This window comes from Arvicola amphibius, chromosome 5, assembly GCF_903992535.2.
Source record: "Arvicola amphibius chromosome 5, mArvAmp1.2, whole genome shotgun sequence".
Taxonomy (NCBI): Eukaryota; Metazoa; Chordata; class Mammalia; order Rodentia; family Cricetidae; genus Arvicola; species Arvicola amphibius.
This window is the reverse complement of record NC_052051.1, coordinates 36,006,194-36,029,983: the sequence shown is the minus strand read 5'-3', so window position 1 is coordinate 36,029,983 and position 23,790 is coordinate 36,006,194. Positions and strand designations below refer to the sequence as shown.

At 37.4% G+C, this 23,790-nt stretch overlaps 1 protein-coding gene across 3 annotated transcripts in view; it reads left to right on the top strand.

Moving 5' to 3' along the window:
- The first annotated feature begins 320 nt into the window (after positions 1–320).
- Macrod2 (mono-ADP ribosylhydrolase 2) overlaps positions 321–23,790 on the top strand; it is a 1,850,149-nt gene continuing 1,826,679 nt past the window's right edge. The window contains exons 1-4 of one of the 3 annotated variants that reach the window (XR_005285433.1): positions 573–591; positions 5,875–5,991; positions 21,305–21,403; positions 22,439–23,000. Coding sequence is in view for 1 of the 3 variants with exons in the window: in XM_038330425.1 (XP_038186353.1) it covers positions 546–591; positions 5,875–5,991 (163 nt within the window). In the remaining 2 variants the exon portion in view is untranslated. Of the gene's footprint in view, positions 592–5,874; positions 5,992–21,304; positions 21,404–22,393; positions 23,001–23,790 lie in introns of those variants that run through there. The other 2 variants (XR_005285432.1, XM_038330425.1) reach the window with 2 other exon arrangements.

Here is a 23,790-nt window from a genome sequence, read left to right as displayed (position 1 = left end):
CACCTGGCGCACCTGCCAACAGGCCCCGCCCTCTGCCCCGCTCCTCCCGCTCCCTGCGGGCGGCTGCGGCACGCCCCGCCCCGGTCGGCGCCGCGGCCTGGGGCTCGAGCTCTGGCCCCGCCCCCTCCAGCTCCCCAACGTCCTCGGCGTCGAGCCCAAGCCTGCGCCTGCGCCTGCGCCCTGAGGCTGAAGTTGGGGCGCGCCTTGGCTAGAACGCGGAGAGCGGCGGGCGGAGCAGCCAATGGGCGGCGGCGCTGCCTAGCGGCCGGGAGGCGGGGCCTGCGCGGGTGTTAGGTTAGCGCGAGGCGTGACCTAGTTGACAGGCTCTGAGGTGCTGCTGTGGTGGCGGCCGCGGGGCAGAGCGGGCGGGCTGAGGGGAGGAGGGCGGCGACGGGCGAGCGGCTAGCGGCGCGGGACGCAGAGCCTTTGCACTTTTTCCACCCGAGTGTCCCCTCCATTTCCCGGCCCCCCCCACACTCCACACACCCTGTCTGCCCGTGAGCCTGGGGAACTTGCAGCTTAAAGCCAGCCACCCCCACGGCAGCATGTACCCCAGCAACAAGAAGAAAAAGGTGTGGAGAGAGGAGAAAGGTAACCGGCCCCGAGGCCCCGGGGGCGGGCGGCGGGTGGGTGGGGGGCGGGGGCCCCGGCGGGGCGGCGCGGCGCCCTCCGCCCGCAGCCTCCCTCGCGCCCTCTCGGCCGGTGCCGCTCCAGCCCGCGGCCGCGTCCACGCGCGCGCTCGCGTTCACGCCCCGGCCGGCCACGCGCCGCCCCCGGGCACCTGCGGCTCGCGCACGTGCGGGGCGCACACCCCCCTGGGCGCCGAGTCGTCTCCTCCCTGGCGGCGGGTTCGCCCGCTTTCTGGCTGGCGCGCACCCCCCGGGGCCGCGGGCAAGTTGGTCGGGACTCCGGCCGGGAGTTTGCACGGACGCCCGGGTGTCCCGCGGACAGGTTGCCCGGCGGCGGGGGCTCAGGCTGCGGCTGCTGCTGAGCCTGGGCGCGCCTGCACCTGCTTTCGTCCTCCGTTCCCCGCCTCTGCCCTCCGTCCATCCCAGCCCCGCTCCGCTGCTGCTGCAGTGGGACTTCTGAAATTTGCAACCTGCCAGGAGCATCTTAGCGGGCGAGCATCAGTGCCTTCCGAGAAGTCTGAATGGGCTTTCCCTGGCGCCGTGTTTCTCTGTTGCATCCCCATTCATAGTGTGAAGTCGCCCAGAGTAAGGCTGCCTGCACTCTGTGAATGAACCCTTCCCTGAGTTTTGTGCACACCGAGGCTTATCCAGATCCGTTAGATTGACAGTGGCGCTGAGTCCTTTAAGGAGAACTGCGTGGTATTTTTTTTTCTCTCCCGTCTGTCTCACCTCAGTTTCACAGCATATTTTGATGTGTCTGGCATAGTTTTCTTCATCTTTTAACCTCTTTTATTCCTCCCTTCCCATTACAGATAAGCCATGTGCATTGCTACTAGCGACGAAATCTGTATTAAAGGATGAAGTTGAGCAAGGGTGTACAGATCTTTTTGGACTATCTTACAGAGCAGGGATAATGGGGCGAAAGTTGATTTTTTTTTTTTTGGCTTTAGCTTGTTAAACATTTTCATTTCAAGTCCCTGTCCTTTATGAACCCTTTGACCAAACAGTAGATGTCAGTACGAAGATTAGAAAGAATTCTCTAAATGGTGCCTGCTTTAACAGTACGTGAAATAAGGACTAAGGAGGGAAGTTTTCAAATTAACTGTAGGAAAGTCTTAACATGACTGAACAGCCCAGTTCAAATAGCCTTGAAATGCTGGAAGGTTTGCAAGCGTCATTGTGTTAATGAATATGAGTGTTGAGAGAACTAAAACTTAAGGTGTCACAAAACAAATGCTGTTTTAGAACTACGGTCTGATAACAGCCGAAGGCATATAGGTCACTGGCAGAGCATTCGCTGACCCGCAGAAGGCCTTCTCCATCTCTGGGGAAAACTAAAGCCAGGGAGAGTTCGGGAGAGTCATCTCTGGGACATAGTGCTTGTGCTTGGCTTTTGTAGTAGCAGTTTGTGTTGAGCACACTTCTGTGAGCGCTGGAAAAATCACACCCGTTTTTCTTGATGGTCTTGATATGTTAGCTTTGTATAATTGATGACGATAAAACAAAATAGTGTAAAGCCATTGACACTGTTTTCAGCAACATGAATCATTGTGTAGTGAATACTTGAGAACTATTTCTATGTTATGTTAGAAAAACAGCTTCGAAAGTAGCATCTATACACTTGGACTATGATGAGCAGACATTTCAGAATCTTTCTTTAATATCTTGTTTTTTGTTTTGCCGTTTGTTTCTTGTAAAGGGAAAATATAAACAAATATTTTTTTAAAAGAAAATGAAGAAGCAAATGCACAAAGAAGGCTTTCGATGGAATTATTTTCTTTTATCCCAAACTAAGCTATTTTTGCATGAGGGTTAAAGTTAAAGGCAAATATTACAAAGTTCTTTGTATCTGTTTTCTCTGGATGTCTGTTTTGGAATAGTAAAGTGTGAAGTATTATCTGTTATTCCACCAAAAAAGAAGCCAATGGGATGCATACCCTTTCCCCTTTTATCCCACTGGTGGGATAAAGTACTTCTTTAATGATGGCTTAGTACTTCTGCAGCTGTTATTAAAATCTAAATGAAGGCTTACTGAGATCATTGCAATAGCAAGGCATTTTAGAGACATATTTTAGTTCAGTACAGCATGTAGTAAATAGAATTGTTTATGGACTTGATTCACAGAGAATGGATTCATTATAAAGATGAAGCATTAGCAGAAGGAAGTTTGTGGTAATGCCTGAGAAACTGTGCCTTTTGCTTTCCATTTGATTCATTCTGAAACAAGTAACTAAGGAGTTCTTAAAAAGCACACATGTAAATAAATATTGTCCTACTACTCTGAGCTCTAATTCAGAATCATTTAATGTGTGTCTTTTCATTTCAAGCTTTGCAGTTTATCTCATTGTTTTTATTGTATTACATTTGGTGTTTTGTTTTCAGTATGCACATTTACTTCCAAATAAATAGAATAACAGTCTTGTTTCTGTCTGACTTCTGGCATTTACATAAACAATGTTTTCTAATGTCCTTCAGCCTAATGTCTAGCTGTAATAATCCTGCACTGTGATCTGAGCTTTGAAAGCAGTGCTTAAACCACTGAGGGTCAGTTCCCTTTTCTGACAGTGTGAGCCAATTCCGAAGTTATTTCTTTGAACCTTCCTTTTCTACCTATTATTCTACAATGAACAGATGACACCGTCTTTTTAATTCATGAAAAATTAAGAATAACAAAAGAGTAGCAACCCTAACATGCTCTCTGTAGTGTCATTGGACTGTTACTTTACATCTAGTTTAGGTTTTGTTCCCATTTTAGAGGGAGCACTTTTTTATTGTTTATTACATGTTAGATTAACCCTTGTGATCGTGCTCTTTGGTTAGTCGTGTGTAGTCTTTTGAGATCTTGTGCCATCATGTATTTATTTTTAGGTTGTTCATCTTTTCTCTACTGTCTATAATAGTGGTCTTATGTTTGACCTTAAAGTATTGTTTGTTTCACAGGGATTCGCCTTGGGGTTGTGCTCCTTGTCCTCCCTGCTAATCTTTCTTCCTTCCTCTCTTCTTCTTTCTTCCCTCTCTCCTTTCTTCCCCCTCTCTCTCCCTTTATTCTTTTCTTTCCCTTTTCTCTTCTTTTCTTTCTCTCTCTTCTTTCTTTCTCTCTCTTCTTTCTTTCTCTCTCTTCTTTCTTTCTCTCTCTTCTTTCTTTCTTTCTTTCTTTCTTTCTTTCTTTCTTTCTTTCTTTCTTTCTTTCTTTCTTTCTTTCTTTCTTTCTTTCACTGTCCTGTCCTGTTCTTTCCTCCCTCCCTCCCTTTCTCCTTTCCTCCTTTCTTCTCTCTCCCTCTTTTTCCACAGGGTCTAACTCTGCATTGCTTAGGTTGGCCTAGAACTCATTCTGTAACCCAGGTTGACACTGAACATGTGACAGTCCTCTTGCTTCAACCTCCAAGTACTGGGGTTACAGGTGTGAGCCACTATATCAGGCCTTATTTCTTCTGAGCAATAGAAAGGATAGAAAGAAGAAGGAAGATCTCCCTCCTCTCCTCTCCTCCCCCTCACACCCTCCCCTCCCCTCCCCCCTTCCCCTCCTCTCCTCTCCTCTCCCCCCTCCCCTCCCCTCCCCTCCTTTTTTCTTTTTCCTTTACTATCTCATAGTGTCATGGATTTCAGTTATATTGGAATGAAACTAGTGTTTCTAAAGTCATTCAGTAATGGCGATGAACATAATAAGTTACTGAAGTCCTGTTTTGTGCTCTGTGCTGTTTTTTAATGCTTTATATGTAAGAGTTATATCATTCTCTGAACTCATAAAAGTAGAAAATGGTATGAAGTAATGTAGGGTTAAGCTTTAGATGCAGTTGTCCCATTTCAAACCTTAGTTAATACCGTTCTACAAGCTCCAGGATGTTATGTAAGTTTTCTGACCTCGCTGCCTTAGTTACCCCACCTAAAAGTTGGGCAGAATACCTGTCTAATTCTCTCATGAAGGAATTGAACCATAAAGAGATGAGGAAATTGATCTAAGACCATATAGATTTAGATAATGATTTAGGTCATAGGCCAAACGCTGTCAACCTCTGCTCTGTTTTCAGTGCTGTTGGACACCCACTCAATAAGGCTTTGTAAAGTAATTCTTATTTTTTTCTGACCTTCCTGGTGAACTTGATAGCATTTTTCTTGTATTTATTAAAGATCTTTCCTCTTTATCACTTGAACTTCATAATCTTGACAACAACTAGATTTTATTTCATTATTCTCCTTTGTAACTGTTGTTAAATTCAACAAATTTTCTGTTTTTTTTTTTTTGTTTTCTGTCCTTTCCCTCTAGTACCAGAAATTTATTTCTTATATTAAAAATAAAGTAGGCTTTTTTCCTGCTTTCTAGTGGATCATCTTGTGCAAAGCCCAGGATATTCATAACCAACTTTAAATTAGTAGTCTTTTTTTAATAGAAGGAGGGCTAATGGCACAGCATTCCATACAAATCCCTGCACAGTTTCACTTTATTTTTGGCTGTTTTTCTCTTCTGTGGGTCTTCTGTTCCAGATAAAATCTTAGAGTTTAATTCAAGTATTTGCATTGCCTTGCTTTTATTGTTGTTCTGTTTGTTGAAATGTCCTTACTCTTTACCTCTTCATGGGAAGACTCTTATCTGTGCTTCATTAGTCATGACTTGTTATGAAAATTATTTTAGTGACACAAACATTGGAAACACTTGGCACTCAATGAGCTCTTTATAAACAGCATCTGCTTTTCTAAGATGTTGTTTTATATTTTAATCTTAAAGTATATATTTAAAGTATGTATGTTCTACCACCATAATGCTATTACCGAATTGAGAGTACACTCTCGCTGTTGATAGCTTGGAAAAAATGAGGAGACAGCTGTGTAGCTACCTTTCTTGTGCTGTCACTGTTTGGATACACCTGTCTCAGCAGTCTGCACTTTCTTTAAGTGATACTATTTTGTAACTTACTCATTTGCTCTTTTGCCATGGGAACTGACAGATCATTGTTCCTGAAGTCTGTGAATGCCTCACCTAGTATGTGCTCCATGTTAGTCCATGATGATAGGAAGAGGAAATGACTCATTTTTTGGGCCACCTTAGGAACTTTGTCCCTACCAGCTTTAATTTTACATTTCTTGCTAGTGTTGAACTAATTTGACCTCCTTTAACCCTCAAATATGAAATCATTGCATTGCATTAAGTCTTTGGTTAGTGTAGCATGATTAATATTTATATATGTATTCAGTAGTGCCCAAGATTAAAATTTAAATGCAAATGGAGATTCTGCTTTTATTTTGCAAGAACGTTTGCTGAAGATGACCTTAGAGGAGAGACGCAAAGAATACATAAGGGACTATGTTCCTCTGAGCACCATCGTGTCATGGAAGGAGGAGATGAGGAGCAAGGGCCAAAATGATGGTAAGTTTCTCAGAACAATTTTCTAGGCATATGTTCTTCCTATATATATCTTGTAAGACAATTGTTGACAGATATGAATAATTGATATTCATAAAGAAGATAATTTTGAAATAATTACTTTCATTTTTGAAATTATTGTTTGTTTGCTTTTGGTTACCTGTTATATCCTTCTTAAGCTTAGGAATGTGTAGTAACATAATTAATGTTCTGAAATATACCATAGTTTCAGTACAGTGTTTTTTTGCAAGTATTTTTTTATTCTTAAATAACTAACTATTCTGTGTCAGATTTTAAGAGAAAATGCTATAGAGATTTACTCATTAATGGTGTGGCATTTTGAGGCTGCATTAGTTCCATTTCTGTTGGATTTTCTTAGGCTTATTTTAACGGTTTTGCATATGGCTAAGATTGTATATTGCAATACAGAAAAACAATAACATTTCAGATAACTTTAGAGAATGTATGTTTTATTTGGTATGGTATTATTTTTACATGTAAAATCATTTGAAAAATTTGCTTAGTCTTTTTGGTTTGATAAAAGTCTGGATTGCATTAGAGTATATGTAGATTTTAAGCATTAAGAGGATACATGAAAATTGGTTATTCCATATCAAGTGGTCAGCCTGAAATCATATACACCCAAGCAACACTAAATGGAATCAGCAAGTTGTATTTATTTATTTTATGCATAGTATTTGCATAAATAGTAAAGTCTCCAAAGAAAAAGAGGCCATTAATTTGACAGGGAGATGGAAGGGGTTGGAGGGAGGAAAGGGAAGGAAGGAAATAATGTAATTATATTTAAATAAAAATTTTTAAAGTTTCTAAACAGGAAATCATACATTTAACAGATGTTTGATATACTTATCTCAGAGTTAGTAGTTATTGGTGTTAATATTTATGTAAAGTTTAGATGAACAGCACACTTCAGAGCAGGGAAATCTGCTTTATAAAGTGGACTTTAACTATTAAGGACAGGTGGTGTCATTAGATTGATGACAGTGTACAGGGTACAGAGTACTTTGGGTTCAGAAAATGAAACCCAAGCATGGAATTCTGGACAGAGCCTGTGGAGAAAAACAGCCAAATTAAGATATGGTGTTTGTAAAGAGCACACAGTTAGGGTTGAGCTATAGACACTTTTTTTTTTCCTGAAAGGAGGAGCAGGAGTGGTGACGTGTGTGAAGCTGAGGCTGGAGCCCAGCTATAGGTCTGACAGCTTGGACGATTGTCCCTTCAAGGCCAGTTTAGGCTGTGTAGCCAGAAACTGTTTAAAAAACAAGCATCTGCAACCACAACAAAGGCTTGTTAGGCTGAGAGTGACTGATCTTTTCAATGGGTAGGTGGTGTCCTAGAGCAAGCTGATCAGGATATTCAGAACCAAACAGAGAATTCTCAATGGATGGCCAAAAGACACCTAAGGAAATATTCAACATCCTTAGCCATCAGGGGAATGCAAATCAAAACAACTCTGAAATATCATTTTACACCTCTCAGAATGGCTAAGATCAAAAACGCCAGTGATAGCTTATGCTGGAGAGGATGTGGAGTAAGGAGAACACTCATCCATTGCTGGTGGGAATGCAAACTTGTACAACCACTTTGGAAATCAGTATGGTGGTTTCTCAGAAAATTGGTAATCAACCTACCTCAGGATCCAGCAATACTACTCTTGATCATATACCCAAAAGATGGTCAATCATACTACAAAGACATATGTTCAACTATGTTCATAGCAGCATTGTTTGTAATAACCAGAGCCTGGGAACAGCCTAGATGCCCCTCAACCAAAGAATGGATAAAGAAAGTGTGGCACATTTACACAGTAGAGTACTACTCAGTGGTTAAAAAAAATGACATCTTGAATTTTGCATGCAAATGGGTGAAACTAGAAAACACCATCCTGAGTGAGGTAACCCAGACCCAAAAAGATGAATATGGTATGTACTTACTCATAAGTCGATACTATCTATAAATAAAGATATTGAGCCTATAGTTCATGATCCTAGAGAAGCTAAGTAACAAGGTGAACCCTAAGAAAAACATACATAGATCCACCTGGAAAGTTGAAATAGACAAGATCGCCTGACAAAATTGGGAACATGGGGGTTGTGGGAGAAGGGATGGTGGAAGGGGAAGAGAAGGGGAGAAGGGGAGGGGCGTGAAGAACTTGAAGGAATGGGATAGTCAAGAGGGAGGAAGGACAGATGAGAGCAAGGAAAGACATATCTTGATTGAGGGAGCCACTATGGGATTAGCAAGAAGCCTGACTCTAGAGAAATTCTCAGGAATTCACAAGGATGACCCCAGCTAAGATCTTCTTTTGTTTATAAGTAACTGGTATTGAATAATTAGCTCTATGCCTAGCAAAAATCTCCCATTTGCTTCTTTCTTTCACCTGATTACCTTTTTGCTCTCTATAGTAGCTGGTCATTTCTTTAAGGTTATGGCACATGATGTTCTTTTTAGCAAATTTGGTCTCTTGGGTTAGAGTTAGATTTCTGCTGCTGGTGGAGTAGTTCGAAGAGCGGTAGCTGATGCTCAGGCTCCTATGCAGTGTTAGAATGGCAGTGTTTAGGAACTTGATTTTCTTGATGGCTACTTCTGTTTATTTATTTCATTTATTTTTTTACATTTATTTATTTAGCAATTTGTGTGTGTGTGTGCACACACACATGTGTGCATGTGTGCTGTGTGCACGTGAGTGTATGTGGGTATGAGCTACATTAGTACGACAGCCCAGGTGTCCAGGTCAGAGCACGTCTTGTAGGAGTCAGAGTCCCACTTCCACTATGTGTCCTGGGAATATAGTTTTGGTTTTTAGGCTTGGTAGCAATCATCTCTATCTATTGAACATCTTTATCTTATAGGCCCTGGCTACTTCTGTTTAAAGATTCAGTCAAAAAGTAACCAAATGTGGTAGACTTTTGTTGTTAGAATTCACAGTAGTTTGGTGTGTTCAGGAATACCACATGCTAAAATATTAAATATTTTATATTTTATTATAAATATTAAATAACTGCCAAATTAGAAAATATACATAGAATAACTCCTGACATGTTCTTCTCTTACATGACACTGTGTATTTAATCCTGTGTCTCAAATATGAAAATTTACAAGTCATTTGCAGTTTTTATATGCACTACTTTTTCTTTAAATCTGTTATGCAGTTTTGAACCTGAATGCATTCCATGAGAAATTAGGTGATGTGATTTGAATTGTATTTCTATTAAACAATGTTTTATTCTTTCTGTGTGACTTTTGAAATGTTATTTGCCCTTGTCTGTTATATCCTGGAAACTGGTGACTGGCCTCGTCCTTGTCCTTGAAATGTAACAGCTCATTATATAAGTGATGTTTGCTAATTTCTTCAATTGTACACACTTTACATATTCTTCATATGCACTTTCTTGTCATCTCTTTAGTACTAAGTCTTAATAAATTGTTAGTCAAGACAGTTTCAGTGCTTTAAAAGATGTTCAGTTAATTGGCGAATAGGATCACAATACATTATGTTCATGCATGAAATGTCACAGTAAAATTTATTTTGTATAATTAGACACAGTGGAAAGTTGCACATATGAACTCATAATGTTTGTGTCAGCATGCATAAGACAGGCATAGGCTCCAGCCAGATAAAAATCCCCTTGTGGAGGAGGACAGAAATCCCCGTCCCTAGCTGAGGAGCTACTAGCTTTTGATGGTTGCTGAGAGAAATAATTTATTTTTTTTAATGGTGTCAACCCTGGCAGTCACTCATAGGTGGTTAGTACAAAGTGGACTTGTGGTTTTAAAAAAGAGAGAAAAAAACCAATACATTGTATGGCCATTTCAAAGAATTAATAAAAACATTATTTAAAGCAATAAATATGTATAACTAGTATATGCTAATAAAATACTGGCAATAACCGAGGCCTTTGTTCATGCTAGAAAACTCTCTACCCACTGAGCTACATGTCTAGACAATGGGTCGTTATTTTGAATGTTTGATGTGCAAATGAGGAATGAAAATAACAAGTCTTTATAATTATTCTATTCAAATATCAGAAAATATTCTTTGAAAATTGTTTTGTTAGAATAAAACTTTACATTTTGTATCTTCTGTATGCTTACATTCAAATCTGATAATAGATGTCATTTAGAAAACACCAAACTCTAAAATTCTGAGGTTGCAGACTGTAATCTGAATTACTTAAACATTTTTCAAGGTAATTGAAATGTTTTGACATAGGTTGATTAAAGAGTAGAAGCACATTTATAACCTTTATCTTCTTTTATATTAAAGTTAGGATGATAAGCATTTCAATCTAATTTCCTTGTTGCTTATTATTAATAAATGCTGTTATCCACAAGTGGTTATTATGAACTTACTAAAATAAAAGTACTAGATTATATACTAATATTGAAAGATGATTAAAATATACTAACAGAAGAAGATCAAAAGACTAGAGACAGGTGTGGTCCTAGGAGTTGGACAGTTAGTGGGGAAGAGGATATAAATCAAAACACATTACACTCATATTTAAAATTACCAGAGAATATGATTAAAAATAAAATTTAAAAACAATGTCAAAATGAAAAAGGTATTTTTTGATGATTTCTAAACATGACTTTTCAGCTTGGTACACAAGTCATTGACTGACCAGGATTTCAAATTCTACTCAAATTAGATCTCAAAGTAAAGCAAGTAAAATATTCAGTAGTTAGGGCTTAATTTTTTTCTCTTTCTCATTAAAAAAAAAACCTTTTTGAGAGAAAAGATACCACACTGTTGACAAGACAAACCTGTAAGTTAAAATCCACCTGCTTCAGCTTCTAAAGTAGTTGGGATACTGGAATTATGGACAAGCAGTATCACATCTGATGGGCCATCACTTTTCACAGTAATACTTTTTAAGAAATTAGTTCAAATGAAAGGAGAATCAATAATAGTAAGGTTGTCTGATGAGGATCTGTCTCCTTTATGATACTGTAATTACCATGAAAATGGGTACTGTATTGTCTTCAATATCTTTTGTGTCTCTGGTTGTCTAGTGTAATGCTTTTTACACAATAGATGGTGATTCATTGTCCTGTGAGGTTACTAAATAGTAAAGTCATTTGCTGATTAATATTTGCATTCATTGTTTTTCTTCCCACATTTCATGTTTTGTAAAGATTCATATGGAACCTTAGAAATTAATCCAGATACTTAACATTTTTTTATTGTTTCAGGTAGTGTTTATTTATTTTTTTTCTCATTTTTTTATTAAAAATTTCCATCTCCTCCCCTCCTCCTCCCCCTTCCCTCCCCTCCCTTCCACCCATACCCCCACTCCGCCCCTCTCCAAGCCAAAGAGCCATCAGGGTTCCCTTCACTATGTTAAGTCCAAGGTCCTCCCAACTCCCCAAGTCCAGGAAGGTGAGCAACCAAACTGACAAGGCTCACAGTGAGCCCATCCATGCTGTAGAGTTCATGCTCATCGCCGTTGTCCTTGGTTTCTCAGTCCTCCTCCACCGTCAGCCACATTCAGAGAGTCCGGTTTGGTCCCCTGTTCCATCAGTCCCATTCCAACTGGACTTGGTGGTCTCCCGTTAGATCTGTCCCACTGTCTCAATGGGTAAACGCACTCCTCACGGTCCTGACTTCCTTGCTCATGATCTCCCTCCTTTTGTTCCTCATCAGGACCTTGGGAGCTCAATCCGGTGCTTCTATGTGGGGCTCTGTCATTTTCTCCATCTAATGCCAGGTGAAGGTTCTATGGTGATATGCAAGATATTCATGAGTATGGCAATAGGATCTGTACATTTCTGGCACCCTCTCTTCAGCTGCCCAAGGAACTAGCTGGGGGCGTCTTCCTGGACACCTGGGAACCCCTCTAGAGTCAAGTCTCTGCCAACCCTAGAATGGCTCCCTTAAGTAAGATATATAATTCCTTGTTCCCATATCCACCCTTCCTATATCCCAACCATCCTATTCCCCCAAGCTCTTCCCATCCTCCACTTCACACTTTTCTCTCCCCATCCCCCAACCCCCCATCCCACCCCACCCCCAAGTTCCCATTTTTTTGTCCGGCAATCTTGTCTACTTCCAATATCCAGGAGGATGACTATATGTTTTTCTTTGGATTCACCTTCTTATATATCTTCTCTAGGATTTTTTTTTTTTTTTACGAATTATAGGCTTGATGTCCTTTATTTATGGCTAGAAATCAATTATGAGTGAGTACATCCCATGTTCATCTTTTTAGGCCTGGGTTACCTCACTCGGGATGGTGTTTTCTATTTCCATCCATTTGCATGCAAAATTCAAGATGTCATTGTTTTTTACCGCCGAGTAGTACTCTAATATGTATATATTCCACACTTTCTTCATCCATTCTTCCACTGTAGGGTATCTAGGTTGTTTCCAGGTTCTGGCTATTACGATACTTAACATTTTTAAAGGATGTTTTCATTATTCAGATTTTATGACTGTTGTTTGCTTTTCCATGCTGTTTACATAAGACATTCTTTGTTATGCTTTTTAACCACATCTCACATTCCCCTTCTTATTCCTGTATCTTTTCTTATTTCTCTTTAGCACCTCAATTTTTCTTTTTCATTATAATCTTCCATACATTTAATAATCTCAGATCTATCAGATGATTTTGACAACATATAAGTAAGTACTGCAGATGTATCACCGGGTATTCAGTAAACTGTTCTTGTATAAAGCATGTTAAAAGATAGAAACCAAACCGATGATCTTAAATCTTATTTTATAAGTTACTTTAAAAATAACTTAGAATCATAGTTTCAAGATGAAAAACATAGTATTCTGTAAGTTGTATTTTACACACTAAACTTCACAGTAAATGTGAGTTTTATATAAATATTAGTTGCTCAGTGCAAACAGACACCCGGAGATTTATACAAGTTGGTAGTAGCCAAAGAGAACAAACTTTTAGTTCTAGTGGTCTTCCTGTTTGAGTCTTCAGAATGTGCCTCCCTCCATTTAGTAATTTTAAATCTATGAATTTTATAAGTATTGTCTTCTATGATATATTTAATTGCTGAAATTTTCCATGAACACGAACCTAAATGCAGATTACTTTTGTTTTTAAGCCTTTGATTTACAAGGCTGTGGACTATTGATGTAACACAGCATAGATAATGGGTGTAGTTTAAGAGAAGTGGCCAAGTGTATGCCCAAGCAGTGGAAAACCTGGAAGATTTTTAAGACTGAGATGTACACAAAGAAACATAAGTACGATGAGGATAAATTTGTGACTGTGCATATAATGATTTAGAGGCTGTGAGGACTTCACACCCTTTCTGCTTCATTAAAATAATTCATTTTCTTCTTTTCCTTGGAGACACATCTCTTTCTAAATATTTTTCCTGTGTCTGATAAACACTCTTTCTTATTTATCTCTGTATCATTCAGTTTTCTAATATATCAGTTCATTCTTAGATTAATTGGTATGTGTGTGTGCACGTGCGTGCATGCGTATTCAGGGATGCAGGAGGTTGCCAACTTCCCAATCCATTCTTGTAAGATTTTAAACTACTTAATTTTTTATTGTGATAAAATGCAATATAAAATTTACTATTTTAATCATTTCAACAGTGCTGTTGGCATAGTGGAAGATTCCCATTGTAGTCCTTTTGAGTATAGAATTCAGTGGCTTTAAGTGAATGAATATACAGTGCATGTAACCATCCCTAGCATTCATTACAGAACTTTTTCATCTTTCCAAATAGAAACTTTGTAACTGAGAAACAAAACTGCTAGTTTGTCCTACTTACCTAGCTACTGGTACCACATTGTTTCTGATTTTGTTAGTTCTGGATGCCAGATGCAGTAGAATCATACAGTGGTTGTCTTTTGTATCTGGCCTTTTACAATTAACACACCATAAATTCATCCACATTGTGTCGTGTCAGAATTTAGATTTTAGTGTCATATATTAGAGATTAAATCAAATATCATGAAAACATTTTTTATAAAGAGTTTTATGGTGACAGGGAGGGAGTAGTGCACGCCTCTAATTCCAGCACTGGAGGCAGAGGCAGGCAGTTAGTTGTGAGTTCCAGGCCAGCCTGGTCTACAGAGCAAGAAGGCCGTGGCTACACAAAGAAACCCTGTGTCAAGAGACCAAAAAAACAACAGCAACAAAAAAAGAGTTTAATGAACTTTTGTTTTACATTTAGTGTTTGATTCACTTTGCGCTAACTTTTGTGTATGGTATAAAGTACATTTTATTTCACGTGTGAATATCCTGCTTTCTAGTATCTTTTATTTAAAAGTCTGTTCTTCTTAAGACCTTTGGCTAGTCATGGTACTCTTTTTGAAAACCAACTTTAAAATGTCCCATTAGCTATAAATCTTTACTAATGCCTGTCACACTGCTTTGATTAATGTAGCTTTGTAGTAAGTTTTGAAATCATGAAGTGTGAGTCCTTTGCTTTGTTTTTTTTTTTTAATTTTCCATGATTAGTTGTATTTGATGTTTATTGAGGTAACATGAGTTTTGATTTTTTTTCACAAAAATACCTTCAGAATTTTGATAGAGATTGTGTTGAAGCTGTAGATTGCTTTGGGTAGTGATATTATCTTTGCCATGATTAAATACTTTAATCAACCAGTGGTATGTCTTTCTGTTTATGTTGTTTTTAATTTTTAAAATAAGTTAATTTAGTTTTATATGTAGAATCTTTCACCTCCTTGGTTAACTAGCTTCATTCTTTTTCAGGTCATTGTAAATGGAAATGTCTTAATTTTTTATCAATGGTTATTACTTTTATAAATTCAACTGATATTTGTATATAGTTTTGTATCTGTAACTGTGCTGAATTAGAGCTAATTATCCTTTTTTCTGACTCTTGCTGTATATAATAACTGTGAACAGAGAGAATTTTACTATTTTTCCAGTTTGGATGCCTTTCATGTCATCTGGTGTATTTTACTCTGACTGGAATGTTCCAGTACTGTGTTAATGAGAAGTAATAACAGTGGACATCTTTGTTTTATTCTGATTTGGGGAAAGTGCTTTCAGTTTTTTACTGTTGGGTGTGATGATATTTGTGAATTTTTAGGCTTCTATTATATTAATTTTTAGAAATTTTGTATATTTCTGTTATGTTTAGGAAATTTATGAAAGAGGATTGGATTTGGTCAAGTGTTTCTCTGTGCTATTTTATGTAGTTGTTACTCTTCATTCCCCAGCCTTGAAATTTTAGTAGACTGTAGATTTCTGGAAATATATCAATGCTATTTAGAGGTTAGACCTGGCAATGGCACCTGTGAGTTTCATTCACATTTTGGATCAAATATCAAGTCATATGGCCATATTTAATTTTAGGAATCTGAAAATTGTAGTGTAGTTACATGCTCAAGAAAAGAGCAGACAGGAAACCAGTTTTTGTAAATATCAGTATGCCACATTACCACTCACTTCTTAAATAATCATTCTATTGAAAACAGCTACAGAAAACACTATTTCTTTGTATTCCAGTAAAGAAGGAAAAATAAACATTGCCAATTGAACTATTGTGAATTCTTTAAAAACTACTAGTTTCAACAAATATAAAAAGCAAAACTTTCTCTTTTAATCTATTCAGAACACTTTTGGATTTACTCAGTTATCCCATCACATTTTCCTTGAACATACATGGAAACAATTCAAATAAATTGGTTAAAGTACTCACTCTTTAGATGTCTTCCATTCAGTCCAGTGTACCTGAGTGATTTCTTTCTACCCCAGCTCTTGATGTGTATGTTTTTCCACAGATCATTGTTCTGTGGAGTTGAGAGAGTTGGTGATATAGTACTACTTAAAATGTACTCTACTTCTAGCTGAGATTTTTTCTAAACCATTTATACATCTATTCTGTAATATTTAATCTTGGAATTTCCTTATATTTTTAGATTTTTAGCTAGTTAATAGGATTAATATCCTTTTCACAAGTGATCATTGATCTTCTTGTCTGAGTGCTGAGAGGTTGCAGTTGTCTTAGGATCACCAGAAATGGTAACTCTTATAAAGCAAGGCAAGCTGCCAACTCTGATAGCAGCAGTAATTGCCCTAATTGTATTGTAGCACCTGCCAACTTCAGAAGTGTTAGTTTTTTTTTTTTTTTTTTGGTTTTTCGAGACAGGGTTTCCCTGTAGTTTCTAGAGCCTGTCCTGGAACTAGCTCTTGTAGACCAGGCTGGCCTCGAACTCAGAGATCCGCCTGTCTCTGCCTCCCGAGTGCTGGGATTAAAGGCGTGCGCCACCGCCGCCCGGCCAGAAGTGTTAGTTTTAAAATAAATTTTCAAATTGGAAATATATAATAAATTTAAGTAGAAATAATATAAATTCAAAATTGTGTGTGTGTGTGGTGTGTATTGGAGACAGGTTTTCATTATGTAGCTATGACTAAGCTAGACCTTACAGTGTAGACAGACTAATCTTGAACTCATGGAGATCCACCTTCTTTCGTTTCTTGAGTATTGGGATTAAAGACATGTGGCACCTGATGGCTCAGTTTTTATATTTTAACATTTGGGGATTTTCCCTTTAATGATGCATAGTCTAATAAAAATACTGTTTATTGAAAGTTACTAGACTATATTTTAGCACATCATAGGGTCTGTCTTGGAAACTGGTACTATGTGGTAGGTGAGATGGATGACTACCTATTTTTAAGGGCACTAGGCAACATTTTGGAGCATTTGTTTGAAGTTATGCATCTGATTTTAGAACAATATAATAACAATTTTGGAAAACTAGTTTGTCACATGTGGAACTGACTCCTGAAAGTGCACTTTCTGTCATTGGAAATTAATATTCTGAGGGATTCTGGATGAAAATCAGTCAGGCATAGTAAAAACAATTTCTTCATGATTGATGATTGAACAGATGCCTAATGTGCCTGACTTGACTGTGAGATTATTGTTCTAAGACAAACTCAAACTCACCTTGTATTTAGTGGTATTCCCTTTCTGACCATTGTCGGTACAGTATAGCATAGCAGTACTGTTTGGTGATCAAAAGACCTGTGAGTTTATTCAAAGGCAGTTAAATACAGAAATTATTCTGTTTATAATTAAATGGTTAAATACATTAAACCAGGCAATTCTTTGCAATATTGATTGGCACAGTGGAAAAGTGGGACTAAGAAATGGTATTTTTTCCTTGGCTGATTTGCTTGTAAAATATTGTAAACTTGACTTTTCTGGAAGTACATTCTGTCACTAATTTTCTTAGGATTTACCTGGTTTTAGGACCATTGTGAATTTTACTAATATTGGTAATAAGACAATTTTAGGGAAGTGACTCATCTACTTATCTACCCCTCATACACCTTAGCACCGTTTTTTGATTTGTTTAGATAGATCTTGACAGAGCAAAAGGCATGCTTCTTATAAATCTGTTACTGTGACTTACCATTGTTTTCACTCCCCACCACTCCTAGTTTGCTTTTTTCATTTGTAATCCTCAACCACTGTTGTGACTTTATTGATAAATTATGAGCTGAGAGTTGAAGACACTGTCTTAAAGAAACAAGTTGGTTAAAGCTGGAGATGCCACTCAGGATAGTGTTCGTGCCTGAAAGGCAAAGCTGTGGATTGAATCCCTGGCATCCTCATCAATGCTGTGGGTTATAGTAATACTAATTAGACAAAGCTGTGGGTTAGATCCCTAGCAGTATAACAACAAATGATTAAAATAAATTAAAAGGTCAGGTATGTGTGAAGCATAAAAATGCAAAGCAATACTGTATCAGTCTTATAGCTCTCTCTATGTATCTGTATATCTGTATGTAAACTCAAAGAAATCTAACATGGTGATAAATATCAAACTTTGGTTTCCTTTGGGAGGAAAAGGAAGGCATTGTTCTCTTTAATACCAATTAAAATTGCCTTATATTCAACAGTGAATAAATAGCTGTTTATTCAGTAATACTTTATACTTCTTTGTACTTAGTCTGTTATAGTTTTTTTTAATAGAGGAAGGCAGGAGATGTAGTTCAATTGAAGATTGTTTGCTTCTCATGAACTAAGACCTTGGGTTCTACCTCCAGCAAAAGGAAGTAGTAAGAAGTAACATTGATAGTCAAACCAAATTTACTTGTAGAAAGTACAGTAAAATTAGTTAAACATTGTATGAGAAAAGTTTGAATAGAATAGATAATGGGAAATTATTAGTCGAGAAACAGGAATTCTGGAAATAAATACAGTACATGTAACAAAGGTAGCAACTTGTAAAATAGTAAAATGAAACTTTCTTGATGTGGAAAAAAAAACTTTCAAATAAGGCACACTGGAGAAAACTTCTGGTAAAATCAAACTTTTGGATTTCAAGGACCAGTAACAAAGAAAAATCAAGTTTCCTGGTAAAGTTAAACGGACCTAACTAAAAAATTATCTGAGTGGTATTTGCTTCTTCTATGTAACCCTATATTTGCTAAGGAGTAGTGGGAAAGTTTCTGTCAATTCTGAGATTCAAGTGCCATGATCCTAGAGTTCTGTGCAGAGTAAAACCTTATCAACTGTGAAGATAAAACATGTTGCTTCAAAATGTCTATGAACTTTTGATACAGAGAAATAATTATAGTACTTAGAAGTTCTAAGCAAAGTGCAATAATTCAGAGTAGGGAGCTCTTGACTAAAAGAGAAATGTATGCATTAAGTATTAACGTAAGCAAAAATTTCAAGCCCAAATAATCAGTTGAACATAAAGTTAAATCTAAAGAATCGGTAAGAATGTACTTTTTACGGGTTATACATTTTTAAAGAAAGTACTTCTAATAAAATGGTAGGCATGGAAGAAAAATGACAATTGAATAAATTATAGATGATTTAGTACCGCTTGTGCTAAAACGAATGGGAGTAGGTTGGAGGTTCAGGAAAACTGCACTGTGTAGTTCCTCTGTACAGAGTTGGGGGAGAAAGTATCTGAAATACTTGTTGGAAATTTGAGGAGACTTTTGGTTAACAAAAGCAAATGATCTGTTCATCAGTACTCCCCCTATTTGTGCAAAAGAACTGAACAGGTTTGAGGGATCAAGAAAGAAAAGCATGGTGGCATACAAGTGAAATTGCTGCGCTTGCAGGGCTTAGGAGGGAAGATGATTGGTTAGCTCAAGGCTTTCTGAGCTACATAGGGGATGTCTTGTCTGAGTGAACGACAAACAAGGCAAAGTGGCGTTGTGTAAGAAGAACTGCACTGAGTAGTAAGAAAGCGTGACACTGGTGCCATGTATTCTGGGATTATTTCTTGACGATGCAAAGCAGGCTGAATGAGAGGAACAGAGAAAACCACAATTGAAAGTGAAAAGTTTTAGTGGCTTAGTAGACCTCAAAGAACTGTTATCTGTGGCTACTGGAGTCCAGGGGTTCTATCCCTAACATGTGCCCATGCCCGCATGCATGGTTGTACCCCTCAAGTGTTAAAATACTCCATACCTACATAGAAACTAAACCTGAGGTGGGGTGCTGGGTCTTAATTGGAGGTAGATGGTTGTCTGGACTAACATCCTCAAACTAAAAAGGAAAAATACAAAAAGGAAAAATACATAAAAGAATTAGAAATAGAAATAAAAAATTCCATCACTGAAACGAAACTCCATTTGTATTCTGATGGACTAAAAGGATCTGAGTGAACTGCAGATTAACAGATTTTAAAACTGTGGAGCAGCTTGTCCTCTGCTTTCCTCCTTTATACACAGAGTGTCGGCAGGAATGTCTCCAGAGCAGAGCTGTGGCTTCTGCTGTGCAGACGGTGATTCTGAAGATTTCTGGCATGTGTTGAGAGTGTTCACAGAGTGAGCCAAGGTGGAACATAACCCTGTAACAAACTGTTGGAGAATGACAGCGTAGACCTGTGGGAGAAATGTAGTGAGAGAGTTCTGGAGCATTGTTAATAATTTTGTTATCATGGCTCACTAGAAAACTAATAAAACTAAGGGGAAAAACTTACAGAAAGCCAACGATACAAAATAGAATGTTAACAACAATAAAGAATATTCCTAGGAATTGGAACAGGGTAAAAAATAAGTAGAACTTAATTTTTTTCTCAACATTGTTAGTATAAAATAGTCAAAAGGACTTTTTAAAAGATGAAATATGCATAGGTCCAAGAAACTAAAAATATGACTGTTAAATTCTTCAAAGGAAGGAGTGGAAATTGAATTACAATGTAGAAATAAAGTTGAATTTAAAGATAAAAGTAACACGGGGCATAGAAATCAGCTACTTCAGTCTTCTGAGGAGACAGGAACAGAATAGAAAATAAGAAATAAAGCAAAATTCCTAGTGGTCAATGAATTATGCATTAATACTAAAATATGTGAGTGATATTGATAATGCACTTATAAGAAAATAAGCCAGGATATATTGTGAGAAGAAAGATGTGAGAACAGTGTGGTAATACGACACTTATGGTCAGAAATTATGTACAATTTCATAAAATCACAGGACAGAGTAGAGGATATGAAATGTTAGTAAGATCTTCCTTTTGAGAAAAACAATGGAGAAATAAGGAATATTTTTTCCTTTTTTCTTAACACAATGTTGTTCTGTAAGAAATGCTATTATTTAAAACGCAAAGGTTTCATTTGAATTAAAAAGAAGGATGACAACATTCAGGTAGCAGTGGTGACCTCTTTAATAGTTGCACATAATCACAAACCTGTAGCTTCTTTATAAAATACAGTTTTCCATTACTCTTAAGAAATTGTTTTGAGGGAGGGGGGAAAAAGAAATTGTTTTTTTTTGAAACTCACATAAGTATTTTCAAACATTTCTCTGTAACATTTTATTTTTGCATAGAGTATTACTGTGGGTATGACCAATAATTCCCTTTTGCATTTGGATTTTATGCATGATGTATTTATAGAGAATACCTTAAAATACTGATTTTTTTGAAAGAAGGTTCCATACTGTAAAACAGGCTAGCCTGGAGTTCACTCTATAGCTGGCCTTGAACTTATGGCAGTCCTGCCTAAGCCTGTTGTGTGCTGGATTAACAGATATGAGCTACTGTTGCTTTACTCACAAAGTAATAATATCTAGCGTTTTTTGTGGAAATGAGTCAGAATCTGTATGATAAAATAATGATTCATGAAGAAAATGTTCAAGAGAATGAGTCGTGATTCTCAGGCATATTCTTGTGGTTTGTTTTGGGTTCTGTGTAGAAATTACTCAGAATTAAAAAATAGTAATGAGAATAATCACAGAAGTGTGAAGGTGGTACTCTGGACTGCCTGAAAGGCTCCACCCCTTTTTTGAAGAGATGGATATAATCCTTGGTCTTAATATGCCACATCTACTATAAACTTCTGAACCCTCCACCATCATTCAGGATGCATCCCTAATGATTGGAGAAATGGTGGAGAATGTCATGGGAGAGACAACCTGCGGATCCTTGCCTGAGACAAGATATATAGAGAAAGTTTTACAGGTATTATTTTTCTCATCTGTTTTGCTTGGTGACTGTGTTTTTACTGGATAGAACAGTTATTTTTTTTTTAATGGACGGGGTGGGTGCTCTTGGGGGAGTTTTGGAGTTGGATGGCAGTGAAAGAATGGAGAAGTGGTCTTTTCTAAGAGTAGTAGAAATTTTATAAAAAAGGCACCATTCTGTTTTTGTACTGCTTTTATTATTATTTTCATAATAAAGAAGGTTGTATCATCGTTCTTGAATTACAAGCTTGAATTGGTAGTAAGATTCACCAGGAACATTTAGGTATATAACATGCAGACTTAATAGTAATAGCTATCAAGAACTTAAAAAAACTGGTAGAAAATGTTTAGAATTGTAAATTATATTGGCTTTTTAAAAAATTTTGAATATGTACTTTAAAACTTAATTTGTGACAAACTTTATTATCTTTCCTTTATTTGTGTTAATTGGCTGCTTACCGTTTGACACCCTGATTTACTTCCCAGACTTGACAATATTTTAACATAGCTATGCGTTTTAATTAAGTGGCTAATTAACTGCAGCTCCTTAAGTCTTACTTTCTTGATTTTTCCCTAAAGTAGTGGAGATTAAGTGCCCAGAGTTTAGGAAATGACTTTTATGATAGCTCTAGTCTCACTACAGCTGAAAATAGTACAAACTTATTTGACTGTGTCAGGAAATTGTGTGAAAATTTTCTACAAATACTCTTCAAGATTTAGTGTATGATCATTCATAATTCTCTTATGCTTGGAGGTGATAAGAAATACACGTGGTTGTAGGGAAAGTTGCCTTTTAGACAGAGCAGTTGGAACTTACACCTGTAACAACCTGTCATAAATTGGCCAAGGTAAAATAAAACTACAAACTAGTAAAAGTTTATTTTTTTTGGCTTTTTCCTCCAGTAAGAATAAGAATTGTAGCTTTTAAATGAGAGAATTTTGTATTATTTTTATCTTATTTGTTTGTTTATTTGTTATTTTTTTCTAGCTTGGGAAGTAGAAAAAGAGCCCTTTATCTGATCTTGTCTTCCAGTCCATTGTGAATCAAGAAAGACTCATTGAAGACTCCTTTGAGAAGAGTCTGCTGTGAAGAAGGCAAACAGACAACAAGGGTGATAGAAATGTGCAGTTCTGTTGTGAGCTTCCTGAAGGCAAACAGACAGCAAGAATGGAGAAACGTACAGTTCTGTCACATGTTTATCATGACCTTCTTGGAGTCAACACTGAGAACTGAGAAGGGAGTGAATTTAGAAATGACTGAATTTTGTGAGTTTTAAAGAAAGAAATACTGTTTTTTCAGTGTGGACAGGCAGTTGGACTTCAGATCTAGGACTGTGTGTCTTTACTGGATATAGTCATCAGTCTTGAACATGCAGAAACACTTCTTTGTCCTCCAGGAATGATGGCAGCCGTCTTTCACTTCAGCAGTGCTTCCAAGATGAATACATATAAATAGTGTGTGCCAAACCCAAAACATACAGTCTGTGTGTTTATCACTGTAGCTTTCTAGTGTACCCCCCCTTGTATTTGAAAAATTTATGCTACTCAACCTTAAGAGTAGTTTTTTTTGTCAATAAATAACCTTTCAAAAGAAATATGATTCATATTCGTGTTTTGATCAATTCTATAATTTTACCCATAAACAGCTTGATAAAAGTGTAATTTAATTTTTTTCATAATGAATGTGTAGTTTATGGTACAAAACTTAGTGTTTGCTTTTCTTCAGACTTTTCTGAGACTTTATATTACTTTTATATATTTTACAGTAACAATTTAATACTAAATGTATTGTGATATCAGAGAAGATGATTTTAATAGAATATATTTTATTTCTTCTTTGACAATTCCATACGTGTAAACAATGTATTGTGATCATATTCTTTCCCAACTCCCCACTCTCGTTCCCCCTAAGTACCCTCATCCTTCTTTCAAAATGATATCCTCCTCCTTCTGTAATTCTCTGAATCCAATTAGTGTTGACTGGTGTTACTAGCTTGCTCTTGTGCAAGTAACCATAGCTACAGCAAGTTCACAAGTGGTAGCAGCTATGCCGTGTCTAGAGATAGCCTTTTACAGTATTCCTCCTCATCCTTTTTGTTTACCTTTTTCTCCCCTCTCTTCTACACACGTTTCATGAGCCTTGAGTGGAGTTTGATAGTAATGTCCCATTTAGGGCTTAGCACTTGGTAGTCACCTACTCTCAGCCCTGTGGTCAGTTAGGAGTCTATGAGTCTATGTGCTTGCTGCTGATTTTTGCTGAGAGAAGATTCTCTGACCAAGATCAAGGGCAGCACTAATGTATGGATATAATCATAAATATTTAGAAGTCAGTTTAACAACATGTCCATTTAAGAAAACAGTAGCAGGAGGTTCCCCTAGGATGTG